The following is a 16,392-nucleotide window of genomic DNA, read 5'->3' as shown; positions in this document are numbered from 1 at the left end:
GATGGCTGCCTCCTCGAGTGCAGATGGCAGCGCTAAAGGGAGTAATAACGATAAAAATGAAGATACATCCTTAAATAAAACCCCAGAGGGTGACCCAGAGGAGTTCTGTCCCGGGTTTAAAGACGTGGACTCGTTCGTTAAGGTGTGGGGCCTGTGTTTAGTGTCGCATTTGTGTTTTCTGTGTGTAGCACGTTGTTGTGTGGGAGATTAAATAAACACGCAGCAACGTGGAACTGGACACGATCCTGAAGTAGCTTCTGATTTTTTTTTCTATTTCACCTTAACATCATACAGCAGTTAAATTGTGGCGCTTTGTAGCTGCTGAACCATTTACATTTCAATTTACAATTCAGTGCGTCACTGTGTTGTGTTGGTTTGGTTATGTGGTGATTATATTACTGTGTTGAGTTGTGGGATTAGTTGGGTGGTGGTATTGTTCTTGTGTTAACTTCTATGGTGCTGTTATGTTGTTGTGTGTTCAGGTTTATTGTGTTAAGTGTTGTTTTGAATTGTGGAGGTCGTTGTGTTTGCGGTTGAGTTTTTAGTTGAGTATTGAGTTGAGTTGTGTTGAGTTATGCTGATTAAGTTTGGTGTGCTGCTTTCAAGCAAAATAAAAAATATAGCTTTCATATTGTTAATGAGGGTAAAATGTCTGCTGTCTATCAGGAAAGATGTTGTAAAAATATCATTTTTGTGAAATAGCCAGGTGAAAGTCTGTAGGCCATCTTCAGAGCTCCTGAGATATTCAGTCAATAACTCATTTCGTTAAACTGTTGCTTGGAAACGTCAGTAGTAATGAGATGGTCATATAATAATCCTGACATGTATTCTGCTATATATTTACTGTTGTCATTATTCTGTAATTAGCCAATAATAAAGCCTTTTAGTACTAGTGTAATGTTCATGTCAAATGTGTGTTTCCACAGCTGGTTTTCACTAACTCTCCTTGTACCCCCACAGTATGGACTGGGCACAGTGGTTTCTGCCACTAAAGCTTCTGGGGCCCTTCCTCAGGCTGGAGATGAGTTCGACTTTTACCGCAGCTTCCCTGGCTTCCAGGACTTCTGCTCCATACAGGGAGAGAGACTTTTACAATGGTGAGATGTCGGATGTTCAGTCTTAAATATCTGACCACCTGCCTCATATGTAGTCAGATGCACTTTGTAGTTCTGACGTTACCCAGTAAACAAGGAACGTCCCTGAACGTTCAAGGACATATTTTAAACGTCAATGGACGTCCAAAATCCATCTTAATAAGTTAGTTAAGTGGTGACCAATTAATAACGTCAATGGATGTCCAAAATACGTCTAATAGTCGTCTTTTCAATGTCTGTGTTTGGACGTCTTTTCAACTTTCATTTTAAACCTTAAGAGAACGTTGATTAGACGGCAGTCATTACGTTATTTCAACGTTGAATCCAAGGCTAATTGTTTACTGGGTACAGACTGTAGTCTAGTTGTTGGTGTCTTTTCACACTGTTCACCCTGACCTTCAGGTTTATACTGGAGGAAATCGTGTTTAGTACAAGTTTTTGTTTACTTACCACCAGGCCAGAGGGGGCAGCTGTGGCCTGGTGGTGGGAACTGGGCTTGTAACCGGAAGGTTGCCAGTTCAATCCCCAGAGCCAGCAGGTCATGACTGAGGTACCTTTGAGCAAGGCACCTATCCTCCAACTGCTCCGGGCATGTGTGCTCACTGCCCCATAGTGTTCATTAGTGTGTGTGTGTAATTGTGTTACTGCACGGATTGGGTTCATGGTGGAAAACCAATTCCTCTGTGTGCAAACACAGTGGCCAATAAAGTGGTTCTAATTTTAATTACTAAAGGCTGCATTAGCAGTGATTTTTTTTTTTTTTGAAAATCATCTTCATTTCTTTAATTGAGAAACTCAGCTTGGACCCAGAATGCTTAATGTTGATTTGACGATAACACAATGTAAGCAATCTGTACACTGTTAACTTTGTGTTCAGTATGAGTCAGCTGATGCAACATCATGGCTGCAGATCACACATCAGGGACAGGAATAAAGTGACCGGACTGGACGATCGCTTTGATCTGGTTATTGAGTCTAATGATGTCATACTGGAAAAAGTGGTAAGAACTTAACTTAAAATACTTTAGTAATTGTTTGCAAGGAACTATAGGCTGTAATTGTAATAGCAGATTTATACGTTTAACATGCTGAATAGTGTCTGTGAACACGAATACAAATAGTTTTTTACTTCATTTCAGAAAATGTATAACTACAAACAAAAGAATGTGTGTAAATAAACACTTTATTTATAAACACTCCTTTTCAAACCTCTCCTAATAGCAGCATTATGTTAGGCAGCATAGGGCTGAACCATTTGGAGAAAATATATAATTGTGATTTTTCTGACAATATTGCAGTTGTTATTCAAATTGTATTTATTATCAATATATAAAGCTCCATGCCTGCTTTTGTAACCAGGAAAATCTGAGATTTGAACACAGGTTGTGGTAGTTGAAATGCATGCAGCACAGTGTTTGGATAAATCTGACTGGTCTAACTACATAATGTATAATCTATTGTCCCCAATCAAACTTAAGAGATTGTTGATAATGTTGGCTCGATTTAAAATAGCAGCTCTTGTGGTGTGTCGGACCCTTTAATTTCAGTAGAAAAATGACTATTCTTTTTGTCAAGTCACTGGTGTTTAGCCACAACAACTATGTTAATGTTATCTAATTTGTTCTTTGTGGGGTTTGTTTTTATTAATTTATCAGGGTATTTTGCTGGATGAGGCGTCTGGAGTGACCCGCGCTCAGCCTGTTATGCCAGCTGGATTTCAGCAACCAAAAATTGTTGTTTCCAGCTGGAATCGCAAGGTCTGTGTTGTTGTTTTTTTATTATTATTTTTTTCATATAAATGCAGAACCAGTGATATATTAAGAAATGCTACTTTTTATTCACATTTAGCAAAATTTTGAGATGTTTTATTTTCTGTGAAATTTCACCGTGGAAAGATGCACTGTGTTAGTGTTTTGACACCGTTCTTACATTTTGTTCATGCTGTTTTTCTTCTACAGGGCAGTGATCGAGGTGCTGAGACATTCCGCCTCCTTCATGCCAAGAATATCCCACGTCCTCAGCTGAAGTTCAAGGAGAAAGTGGACAACAGCAACACACCGTTCATCTCCAAAATAATTATCAAGCCTAATGCTATAAAACCACTTCCTTCATGTGAGTTCACTGAGAAGGTTTAAATGTCCTCTTTGAGGCTGTAGTCGTCATATATGTCCTTAAATTAATACAGATGTTTTAGCTCCCCGGGGCGGCACGGTGGTGCAGCAGGTTAGTGTCGCAGTCACACAGCTCCAGGGACCTGGAGGTTGTGTGTTCGATTCCCGCTCTTGGTGACTGTCTGTGTGGAGTGTGGTGGGTTCTCCCTGTGTCTGCGTGGGTTTCCTCCGGGTGCTCCTGTTTCCTCCCACAGTCCAAAAACACACGTTGGTAGGTGGATTGGCGACTCAAAAGTGTCCATAGGTGTGAGTGTGTGTGTGTGTGAGTGTGTGTTGCCCTGTGAAGGACTGGTGCCCCCTCCAGGGTGTATTCCTGCCTTGCACTCAATGATTCCAGGTAGGCTCTGGACCCACCGCGACCTTGAACTGGATAAATGCTTACAGATAGAGGATGGATTTATCTCCCCATGAAGCAGTGTATTTACTGAATTAAACATATCTACTTTTCATTGAGGGAGTTTCTGTACTCTATACCTTTTTTTTTTGATAGTCTACTTTTTGCCCCCTAATGAAAATGATGATGAATACATTTAATAACTAATTCATATATCTATCTAATGTCCCATTTTGATTGCAAATGTATGTACTGTATAGGATGGTTTCTGTTGTTTGCACATTTGTGTTTTTCAGAAATGTAACGTTCTGTAAATAACAAATAATGTATGGATTTTGTGTAGATTTCACAAACAAGCAGCTGCGCCGGGAGAGGCCGGAAGATTTGGACGTTCCTCCAGCTCTGGCAGACTTTATCCACCAACTGAGAACACAAGAGCACATGGAGGATATGTAAGAACTTACTCATCACAATAGAGCAACTTCCATTATTTTGAATAATTTGTATAAATCCAGCTGCTTTAACTCTTGTATACTGGTCTCTTTCAGGTTCTCTCATCCTTATCAGTATGAACTGGATCACCTAGTCATGCCAGAGAATCTGAGTGTTAAAACTGAACCTCAGGTAACCTCATCGCCCTTCTCAGAAAATGATTTAATTAATTGCTAAAGACAGATTTTACTATTTATTTATATATATATATATATATATATATATATGATTCTCGTATGTTCATCATACTGCCCTGTGTGTTTATCTTTCAGATGTATAAACCTATTGAAGAAACGACTTGTACATTTATTAACACCTTAGAAGACCTGGTTGCCCTAAATGAAAAGCTGGCCAAGGCTTCAGAGTTTGCTGTGGACCTTGAGGTGAGCTACTGTCTGTTGAGTAACACCCAAAATAATCAGCTCCAGTCTGATTATTGTTTCTAGCATCTGGAGTTTGTGGGTTCGATTCCTGCTCCGGGTGACTGTCTGTGAGGACTTGGTGTGTTCTCCCTGTGTCCGCGTGGGTTTCCTCCCACAGTCCAAAAACACACGTTGGTAGGTGGATTGGCAACTCAAAAGTGACCACAGGTGTGCGTGAATGTGTGTGTGTGTTGCCTTGTGAAGGACTGGCACCCCCTCCAGGGTGTATTCCCTCCATGCGCCCAATGATTCCAGGTAGGCTCTGGACCCACCGTGACTCTGAATTGGATAAGCGGTTACAGATAATGGATATACTTAAGAGCAAATATTCCTATTTGATTCATTAGGTCTTTTTTTTCCCCATAGCACCATTCCTACAGAAGCTTCCTGGGAATCACCTGCTTGATGCAGATCTCCACCAGGGAAGAGGATTTCATCATCGACACACTTGAGCTTCGCAGTGAGATGTATATTTTGAACGAGAGCTTCACAGATCCCTCTATTGTGAAGGTAATGTGGTCAGTTTTTTTTTTTTTTTTTACCATTTATTAGCCATTTGTCAATAAACACTACCCAGTAATTTCAGGTAAGCTCTGGACCCTCTGTGACAGGGTATATCACTTACAGAAACAGAATGACTGAATATGGATAGAATAGAGTTTGTCATTGTTGTATCCTTACAAAGTAAAACTTGACTGTGTTTGGTTTGCTGGGAAGGCCCTCCTTTATATCTTTCTCTAGTTCTCCTATAATCAGGAAAGCAAAAATACCAGAGCAGGGTAAACATGTGCTGAAAATACTAAATTTGGCAAGCTGTTGGCCTCCCCAGGAAGGAGGGCGCTGCAGGCAGGAATGGTTTTGTTTTTACAGGAGTGTTTTTAAAACTTGCTTTTCCTTATGTAGGTTTTTCATGGAGCTGACTCCGACATTGAATGGCTTCAGAAAGATTTTGGTTTGTATGTGGTGAATATGTTTGACACCCACCTTGCCTCTCGCTCCTTAAACCTGGGCAGGAATTCTCTGGACCACCTCCTTAAAGTCTACTGCAACATTGAATCCGATAAACGCTACCAGCTTGCAGACTGGAGAATACGGTAATTAACAGCAATTTCCTCCTTTTGAAAATTGTCTGATAAAGTAGGGAGAGTTCTGAAAATCTGACTACACTACGCTAACTCTATTTGGGATCTCTTTTAGACCCTTGCCAGAGGAGATGGTGAAATATGCTCAGGCTGATACTCATTACTTGCTGTATGTTTATGATCGAATAAGAGCGGACCTGTTTGATGCAGCAAATAAACAGCCCAACCTAATTCAAGTTGTCTGGACCAAAAGCAAAGATATCTGCCTTAAGGTACTGGTATATCTTACAATAATGATAATGACCATGTTAGTTACACAAGACAGTTGTATCTAAAATGGCATTAGTGTCTGCTATTAGAACACTTTTCTTCTGTTCCTGGCAGTCACAAATCAAAATGGAAATGATGACGATTTAGTGTTCCAGTTTTTACAATGTCACTTTCATGACATTCAAGGGAGTCAAGCAATATGGATTTTATATGGCCAGTATATATGGTTTATGTAATGAACATTTATGTAACGCTGGTTTTACCCACATTGTCCCTGTGTGCTTATGTAGGTCTGTAGTCTGCAGTGCACATATTTATAATAAATAATATGTATATAGGTGCCACACTCACACAGCTCCAGGGACCTGGAGGTTGTGAGTTTAAGTCCTGCTCCGGGTGACTGTCTGTGAGGAGTTGGTGTGTTCTCCCTGTGTCCACGTGGGTTTCCTCCGGGTGCTCCTGGTTTCCCACAGTCCAAAAACACACGTTGGTAGGTGGATTGGCGACTCAAAAATGTCCCTAGGTGTGAGTGAATGTGTGAGTGCGTGTTGCCCTGTGAAGGACTGGCGCCCCCTCCTGGGTGTGTTCCTGCCTTGCGCCCAATCATTCCGGGTAGGCTCTAGACCCTTAACTGGATAAGCGGTTACAGATAACGAATGAATGAATATGTATATACTTATTTTTTGTATTATTATTATTAATAATAAAAAATATTAATTTAAATTAATTTTAAGAATTAGAAGACCCTTACAACCAATAATTCACAAAATCTAGGATCTTTTGGTTTTGTGAGTGCAGGCAATGGCTGATGCCTGATCTTAAAATGCATTTATTCGGTCCAAATCTACCGATCACAAAAAAATCGAATAATTTGTATAATTTCTTATTTTCACTATTTTGAGAATGTCATAATTAAAGAAACCAAATTGCTGCCAGAAACAGAAAAAAGGGGATAATTTTAAATTTAACTTAAATTTAAATTTGCTTATGTTTTCCTAGTGTGTGTTTGTTGACACCAATCTGTTTTATCCCAGAAATACGTGAAGCCTATTTTCACTGAGGAGTCGTATATGGAGCTTTACAGAAAACAGAAGAAAAGCTTCAACAGCCAGCAGCTGGTGGCTTTCCGTCTCCTGTTTGGATGGAGAGATAAACTAGCAAGAGAGGAGGATGAGAGCACTGGGTAATAAAAATCTCCTTAAAATCACAACAGTGGCAGTAATGTATTTTAATGCATAAATATTCTGAATCCTTTACTTTAATCTGTTTTAGCTATGTTTTGCCAAACCACATGATGATGAAAATTGCTGAGGAGTTGCCCAAGTAAGTTCACACTTAGTTCTGACTTTTATTTTACAGCATTGCTTGTAAAATACGTTTTATTATTTATATCTGTTATATATGTACTTTATATGGGGAGCAAACTTTACCGTATGTTAGGATTCATTTTAAGAATTTTAAGCATGGTTAACTTAAGCAGAAAGCTGGGGTTCAGTTCTCTGCACAGATAACCACATGACCCTATACCCAAGAGTGTAGTCCACTCCTTAATATTAAATTTGTATATTGGAGCTTGATTATAATTGTATAACATTTGAAAATTAAAATATCTGTCAAATATAAATATAATATTGTAAACCATAACAAACGTAAGAATAATTTTTTCCCCTTCTCTTTTAAATACTATTAGCATGAGGGCAGTAAACCATAGATTTTCTTTACTTTGGCTAAAGGGAACCCCAAGGAATTGTCGCATGCTGTATTCCGACTCCACCACTAGTTCGGCAACAGGTCAATGAGCTACATCAACTCGTCAAACAAGCAAGAGAGATCCCATTGCTGAAGGTGAGCACATCACTGAACTACAATCTAAAGTTGTAGGTCCATCAGGCTTTTTTGGTGTTCAATTTACAGTATTTTTAATATTGAGTTGCTGGCCATGGAAACAATCAGTCGTTTTCAGATGCTATGAAAACAGCCATTATCCATTCACCTAGTGGCTTGGTTTTCTCAGATGATTTGTATTAAAACTATTATAAATAAATATATTTCTACATGTTGTGGTAAAAATTACTTATTCCTGAAGAATAATATGTTGATGTGAAGAGTCTTCCTTTTGGAGTACAGACTATTTAATGAATATCCATTCATAATGCGATGGAGTTGGATGGGGAAGTAATGAAATGGATTTTAATCTCTCCTCAGGCCGAGGTAGCTGCTGAGAAGAAGAAATCTATGACCCCCAAACGAAAGGTTTGTAAAACGTTGCCTGCAGTATGTTTGTAACCCAAGCATGAAATGTGTGATCATTGTCTGTTCCAAATTGTATACTTTTGTATTTTAACGATACGTGTTCTATGGCAGTCTGAGTCTACGTTGTTTGGTCCCCATGATACATCCCATGTCTCTGAGAGTGACCAAGTGCAACATCCTTCTCACGGTAGGTTTACTTATTGAGTTGTTTTCTAAAGCCCACAGCCAGTGTATAGGCCTGTCAAATTAAACATGTTGGTAATCTTTTTGTAATTTACTATATATACTTATGTATGACTTAACACTAACAAAACAATGACAACAAAGTTTGTCATTTAAATGAAGTAATCACATTTAATTGAGGAATCCAATCGTTTAATTTTTTTTTTTTTTTTAGTTCCGTAAAGCTTTGTAAACCCAAACATAAATAGATATGTTTTTTCCACTTTGCTAGTATTATTTAAAGTATACAAAAGTGCCATTAGATCATTTTATGGACCCCAATGGAAAACCTGTTCTTTTTCTTGTGAGTTAATGCTTTTTGGTTGGACCAAAACAGGACAAGGACAAGTGGGTCCGAGGCTGAAATATTCCCGGGAAAAACTCATCCACCTACGCTACTGCCCTTGCAGCAACATAAAGCCGTCGATCTTCCTCCCTTCTGAGATCCAGGCCACATGGGAAGCAGGTATGTCATGAGGATGTAGAAGTCCTGGCATCATTTTTTAGATCAATAATAGCATTAGTGTTGTTCATTTAATAAATTTACAGTGTAGATCAGGAAAAGAAATCAATAATACTGTAGTGTTTTAAATACTATAAACATTGTAGAGTTCAATAAGATAAAAGCTGCACCCTCTGCCCCTGCTTTAAATATGGATTGTTTATATTTTTGTACAGCAATTTATATCTACATCACTAGGGATCAGTCTCTCTGCTCCTCATACCTCTCTCTCTCTCAAGTTTGGGCTTGTTTTAAAAAACAAAAAACACTGAAATACACATACTTCAGGACAAATCAGTAATACAGACTGGATAAACAAGCTCGGTCTGAGTGAACTTTAGACCCTTACTACCCTTAAACCCTGTGTTTATTAAACTTATCTCCCAAATGAACGCAATGGGGACTCAATTCCTAAAGAGCTGATTCTTTGATTCGGGACATGATTCGCTACGACATACTTATGTATCCCAAGCAGCTCAACACCATCTGTGTGCCTCTTTTCTACAGCAGTCAATATAGCTTCCAAAAGACAGAGCCAGCCTTAGCCTAGAACATGATATACATTAACATTTATTTTATTAATAAAAAAAAGACCATTTTAAATTTAATTTCACTGAAAACCTGCAATAAATGTTAGGGTTTATTTAAGTGTTTTGTCTTCTTATATTCTTTCAAAAACAACAAAACTAGCTTAAAGATCAAATGAAAAATAATCAACAGATTCATTTATTTATTAAACTAATAATTAGTTACAGCTTTATTTTGTATTTAATAGCTCACCAAACTAGTGTCTATTGGTTACTTCCAGTGCATATCACTGCTGTTTTATTATTTTCTCACTTCTAATTGGCTGACTGAGGGCGGCACGGTGGTGCAGCAGTTAGTGTCACAGTCACACAGCTCCATGGACCTGGAGGTTGTGGGTTCGACTCCCGCTCCAGGTGACTGTCTGAGGAGTGTGGTGTGTTCTCCCCGTGTCCAAAAACACATGTTGGTAGGTGGATTGGTGACTCAAAAGTGTCTGTAGGTGTGAGTGAATGTGTGTGTTGGCCTGTGAAGGACTGGCGCCCCCTCCAGGGTGTATTCCCGCCTTGCGCCCAATGAATCCAGGTAGGCTCTGGACCCACCGCAACCCTGAACTGGATAAGCGTTACAGATAATGAACCAATGAATGAATGAATAATTGGCTGACTGGTCCCAATGAATAAAAGCATGAGTATCTGGGATATTGTGTAATTTCATTGTCATTTGCAGATACACAAATTAATTAAATTGTAATTTTAGATTACACTGTCATAAAATGGCTTCCATAATTGTAAAATATGATTCTGTAGTTAGTAATATTTGTCCCTTTTGTTGTTGTGTAAATAGATGAACCAACTAAAGATGGAGTCCTTTTCTCAGAGGAAGATGACACGGATCTCACTCGAGGGCTCACAGCTTCTGCAAAAATCACTCTTTTTGTGGTAATAATTCATAAATGTGCACTGAGATGTAAAGTTAAACAGATCTGTACAAACAATATTGATACATTTCCATGTTTTTCCCTGTCATTTGCTGCTTATTTTTAAGGAGGAAGAGAAGCTTGCCGACTCAGATTCCCTCACTGTGGCTCAGCAGAAAGCCCACAGAATCATGGAGTCTTTTGAGAATCCCTTTCGAATGGTATGTCTGTATTTTGTGCGTTAATTTTTTTTTTCTTTCTCTCTCGTTTTAATTATCCTGGTATATGATTAATTACTTGTGTAAATTATTGTTTTCAGTATTTACCATCAAAGGATATTCACATCTCCAAAAATGCTAAATATGATCCTTCTTCAAAGATTTATGAGGTAAATACTAGTCTTTCATGGAACATCTACACATCGGAAGGATACGGTTGAAGTACAGATGTTTATGAAAAATAATTTACCATATTGTGTTCTTGAAAATGATTTAGGTCATTTTTGTTTTTTTACATTATTAATGTTAGATTTGCTCTTATGTATTTCTGTTACCAGCTTTAGCTAATGGCCATTGTGAGTGCTTCTGAGAAATTCAGAAGGCTGAAAATGTATTCTTCCCTTTTTTTTTTTTTTTTTTTCAATGTAGATTAGCAATCGTTGGAAGCTTCTTAGCATAGAGCAACAGCAAAAAGAGGCGAAAGCGAAAAAAAAAGCTAAAGAAGAAGCTAAGAAAGCCAAAGGTACCATCAGATTACACTACACAGAATCGTCTGTTGTCTCCACAGAAAATAGAATGTGTGATTTATCCCTCACCCCCATCCCCACCTGTCTTTCAGAGCAGCGTAAAAAAGTCACACAGAGCTACCAAGAGTCTGTGCAGAATATCAGTACTGTTAGACAGCAACTCGTGGTAAGTGCACCCCAACATTATATTTCTCAGTATGGAGCTTGGATAGGTCTTCTTTGGTTTAATTTTCTCTACCATTGCTTTAAAGAGCGTTAAGAGATTTCATATGCACAGAGAAACAGTTTCACTGACCAGTGAATTATTATATATTTTTTTCATGTTTTTCCCTCTGTTGCAAAATATACGGTCACTTACTTGGTTCCCTACTCTCACAAGGAATCAAAGCAAGGAGGGCAGAAGAGAGAGAGAGTTGCTAGTGAAGCTGGGGAAGAAACCATAAAACCCAACAAGAAACTCAAGAAAACGGAAAAGGGGACACCTGCTGCATCCCAGTCTCCTGCAGCTCCCAAGAAAAAACAGAAGCCAGAGACTGAAGATCCAAAAGCTTCCCAGTCTACTGCTTTTGCACCCTTTGATTACAGCCAATCAAATTTCAAAGTGTTTTCTGGTATGAAACTTCTGATTCTACCTTTTTATAATCTTTCACTACATCCAGTCAAATAGACAGACAAATAGACAGTAGTTTATTCAGCTTTAGCTTGAGATGCATTCTTTTTTAGTTGAATGTTATTTAAAAAAAAAAAGCGCACTCTGTACTTACAGTGGAACCTCTACTTACGAACTTGATCTGTTCCGTGACCCGGTTTGTAAGTGGAAAAGTTCGTTTCTCGAGTCAATTTTCCTCATTTAAAACAATGGAAAAGCAATTAATGCGTTCCAGCCCCCACCCCGAAAGTCACCCTTTTGGAACTGATATATGTTTACAACACTCTCAAATTAGTAAAAAAAATACATGTGGCATTACTAAAAATAAAAGAGAAATACAGTGGTAACAGTAATAAAAAAGAAATAAAGTTAAGTGGTTACACATCGCTACCTTGAAGACCTGACGACTGTCTGGAGGAGTAACACAGGCACTGGCTGTATGACGGGAGGTGGGGGTGGGTGGAGGGTGGAATAACGGAGAGTAGGCGGTGAATGTGGGGAGACGAAGCGTAGATAAGACTTAACTTGGCACGAATTTCGATGTCTGCTATTTACACTAATGCTAAATTGCTAAAACTACAATGTGCTAATCTTAAAAGCTCACTCAAGTCTGGGCGCTGGGAGACTCGCCTATTGGGGTCAGTGGCCATTTCCAGCCGCCGGCTCGGCGGAGGCTTGGGTTTGTTTCTAGAGTCATGGTTCGTTGGTGGAGGCAAAAAATATTCAAATGCCCAGTTCGTATCTTGGAACGTTTGTTAGTAGAGGTTCCACTGTATATAACTTTTGCCTACATTGTCTAGTGTTTATGAAATAGGAGATTTCAGTCATACTTCTGTCTATCATCATGCATGCCTATGTTTAATGGGATTTTGAAGTTCAGACACTTCTGGTTCACACCAGAAACGATTAAGTTGTTTTATGAGCACAAAGTGGGAGCATTTCTGTGAAACACACACTCAGGACATTGATGGGATAACATGCGTCACAGGCTAAATCCACTTCTGTGTGGACTGTTGTACCCTCAAAGACTATCCCTGTATTCCTAACACAAGCCCAAAAACAAGCTACTTTAAAATCTCTCCTGAACCAGACGATGGTCCCTCAGGACTGGGGACAGTGATGAAGAGATTACAATATGGTTTGAGTCTAACGAGGAGTATATGGTTGCGTACTTCAGTAATTTAGATGTAATGTTCAGATTCAATTTATTTGTCACATACAAAGTTATACAAGTACAACATTGCAGCGAAATTACATTCTGTCTGTCCACTCACCCAAACGGGTTAGGTGTGCGCAACAGACGCGATGGCAGCAGGTGCCCGCGCCATCTTACAGTCAGAAAAAAAAAGCTGGATTACAACAGGGAAGTGGTGGTAAAAAAAAAAAAAAAAAAAGATGGTCACAGACCTTAAGTGCCTTAAGGAAGCAGTGTGTGATCTTGGAAAAAACACACAAGCACACAAAAGCACACAAGCAATACACACAGAGTTTCAGTGACATGGACAAAAGCAGTAGGAGGCGTGTTCAAGGGGGGAGAGGGGGCGCGGCCAGGTTCAGTTCGTGAATATGTCCAAGAATGTAGTAGCAGTCACGTGTCCATGAGCCCGCAGTTCACACAGGGGAGGTGCAACGGATCTCCATAGCGTCCGTTCCTCCGGAGGAGTTGACTATCAGCGGCTTCAAGGCTGCTAATAGCAGGGGCAGCCAAAACGGATAAATTCAGTTTGTTAGAATTAGAGACCTGAAGCTAAATTTTGAGCTAATCGTCCCTCAGACTCAAAGTTCCATTTTTGCAGTGGTCTTCCAAACGTTCAATTTTGAAGTTCAACGCCGTTGGTTGCTCCTTGATGGAATACAAGCGTCTACTCACAGTCCCAGTTTGTGTGCCAACATCTCTGCCCTGTTTACAACTGACTCAACTCTTTTAATTTTCCGATAAACCAGGGCACCGCCTAAACCAATCAGCAGAAAGCCCACAATCATAAATCTAAATACATCTTCAATGTCCTCATTGGGAAGAGGCGCCAGACATACCACGCGCCATCTTTCCCATCCATCCATGGTATATCCAGCCAGCATCGTTCCATCAGGGCAGGCGTGCTCCCCCGTGCCCAAGCTTCTCCTTGAGAAGATGGTGTTAATAGCGTTGAGAGACCAGTTGATCAATTCCATTTTTTATTTTAATTCAAAGAGCGGTGTTAAGAGAGACTCAGAGGGTAGACAAGACAAGACCAGTGTAATGTGTGAAGAGTATGAGGCTTGAAACATATCCTTCACTTTAACACATGCAGGAATGAGACAAAAGCTGCAGGCATTTGTGAATGGACGAGTTCAACCAGTTTATATGCCAATGGAATATAAATATATGACAATGGCTCTCCTCCTGCCCCATTGTTCTCTTACCCAGCAGTCTCCCAGCACCTCAGCCTAACAACAGCTATCATTGTTCAAAACCTGTACCTCCTCCTTTCTGAACATTTACACCTCAACTACTTAGAACAATATACTCCTCAACTACGGACCAGTTCAACAGCAATGCACCAGCATTCACTGCTGACCAGGCAAAGGAAATGAAAGATTTCTAACAGGGCAAAGCTGTAGGGTCGGGTGACACTGAGCCTAGGGCACTGAAACTGGTCTGAGTATCTGTGTGGAAACCTTCAGCCAAGAAGGAGCCCCAGTTTGGGGGTGGGGGCAAACTTCCTGTATAGTTCCTTTCTTCAAGAAAACACTGTTGGTACTAAATAAACAGAGGTCTGTTACCTTAACATCTCACATGGTGAAGACACTAGAAAGACTGATGGCAGCCCACCTCAGATTACTACTTATAGCTGCCCTGAATATGGGCATGGCACAGGAGTGGATGATCCAGTTATATATTTGCTTGTCGAAGTTTAAACCCATGTGGACACAACATGCACCACTGTGAGGATCAGGTTTTTTTTTTTATTTCCCCTGTGCATTCAACACCTTACATCCTGGGTTACTAGGATGCAGACTACTATGCAGATGGAGGAATCCATCATTCTTTGGACAAGGGACTCGCTGATGTATTGACACCACTATATGAAGGGCTGTATTTTAGACATTTACATCTACTGCATTTATTAGATGCTCATGGCCATGTGCAGCTCTGGGGCTCCCATGAGGACTGAATTAGCACTGCTGCTGTTTGACCTATATCCATCTGACACCTGGTTCAGAAAATTGGGTAATTGTGGCACAAAAACCTATGGACCGCTACCAATATTTTGGTAGTAAATGCTGTATAATATGCTGCTGTGTGTTGAGCATCAATAAAAGTGCTCTTAAAATCGTGAGCCCCTTTGACACCTGCACTGAAACCCAGAAGTTTGTGTGGCCTGCCCACCTGTGTTTTTGGACTTTTAGAAGAAACCAGGAGGCAAGGCATGGTTTGAACCCACAACATCAGGACGCTGGAGCTGTTTGACACTACCACTACCTGTTGCATGACTATGCCAACCCTCATCTGGATGTTATTTATCTGTATCTTAAATTAACTAAATGTAGAATGCATTATAAATCTCCTTTTATATTTTTGTTTGTATGTATTTTGTATGTAAGGTGTATGAAAGGCCATAGGGGACACTGTTTAACTGATGCTTACTCTGTTCCTCAGGGGGGAAATCTAAGGACTCCACCCATTTTGACCCAAATAGACAGTCTCGTGATTTCAAACGAAAGGTAATGTTAAATAATCCTAAAGTTACTACAAGTTTAAAAACACACTAAACAACTTTGTGGTTCATAGAAATTAGATATTTTTTTATGTTGAACTGAATCTACAGTAACGCAGTACAGAAAAAGTGGAATAAAAATCTTTTTTTAATACAGTATTATATTTCTACCTTTTACCTAACAATGCAAACTTATCCAAATTTAATATTGTGTGTCATGAAAATATTATGGTTTTTATATATTTTTTTTTTCCAATCTGCCCACCACATTTAAAAAAAACTAATTTAATGTAATCATTCTGTTTACTTTTCCAGAAAAACCAGAAAGGATACAAGCAAAACACGGGGGCCAGGAGCATGTCCTATCTTCCTGCAAGATCTGACAGGTAATAAATACACTGCTAATTTATTTCCAGTTGATTTACATATCCAGAGATGTGATATTGTACAGCGAAATGCATCTTATGTGTATTTACATTTTTAAAGCATAATGGGGTTTTAAAAATGTATTTTCAGAGGATTTCGCCAAAACTGGCCCAGGAGATGAAGATCTTCTTTGGAGATGTCTCCTCTTTTTTTTTTTTTTTTTTAAGAGGATGTTTCCCTGTCCAAATGTTTTTCTTTTTTTTTTCTTTTTTTTTTTATGTAGGTCATTTTATTAAAATATATATAGCTCACATGGAATATGCTACATAATGCTGTATATAACTTTTAGAAGACCCTTCATTAAAATGAATTTCTTAATCCTGCCTTCATCTTTCATTTAATTTTTCTCATGTCGTGAAATCCAAGGCTACTTCTATGAACATGTCTGGCATTAGGATATTAGTAATTACTATTACTGGAAAAAAAAGGAAGTATATACTTTTCTGCAGACTAAACAGACTCTTGATTACTCTTGTTTATCGTTAATGAAATGGTCTGTGTTTGCATCTGGAGTAACAGAAATCCCAAATGGCTCATAGGGGCTGTCAGCTCAACCACATGACGTTGCTTTGTCTAATGTACCAGCTC

General features: G+C 39.2%; 1 protein-coding gene across 1 annotated transcript; it reads left to right on the top strand.

The window, feature by feature from the left end:
• exosc10 (exosome component 10) lies at positions 1-16,059 on the top strand. Its single transcript, XM_066643761.1, has 26 exons — positions 1-142; positions 961-1,097; positions 1,972-2,095; positions 2,750-2,851; positions 3,053-3,206; positions 3,943-4,051; positions 4,148-4,223; positions 4,364-4,474; positions 4,880-5,023; positions 5,417-5,607; positions 5,711-5,867; positions 6,900-7,048; positions 7,138-7,188; positions 7,599-7,710; positions 8,071-8,118; positions 8,230-8,305; positions 8,678-8,806; positions 10,214-10,308; positions 10,415-10,507; positions 10,606-10,674; positions 10,934-11,027; positions 11,124-11,197; positions 11,411-11,642; positions 15,321-15,385; positions 15,694-15,764; positions 15,895-16,059. Exons 1-26 carry the CDS (start codon positions 2-4, stop codon positions 15,923-15,925), a joined length of 2,835 nt encoding a protein of 944 aa, XP_066499858.1. The 5' UTR covers position 1; the 3' UTR covers positions 15,926-16,059.
• Positions 16,060-16,392: the final 333 nt, after the last annotated feature.

This window comes from Hoplias malabaricus, chromosome 14 (genome assembly GCF_029633855.1).
Source record: "Hoplias malabaricus isolate fHopMal1 chromosome 14, fHopMal1.hap1, whole genome shotgun sequence".
NCBI classification, from domain to species: domain Eukaryota; kingdom Metazoa; phylum Chordata; class Actinopteri; order Characiformes; family Erythrinidae; genus Hoplias; species Hoplias malabaricus.
Note: the sequence above shows the minus strand (reverse complement) of the source record. Positions and strands in the feature narration are given on the sequence as shown.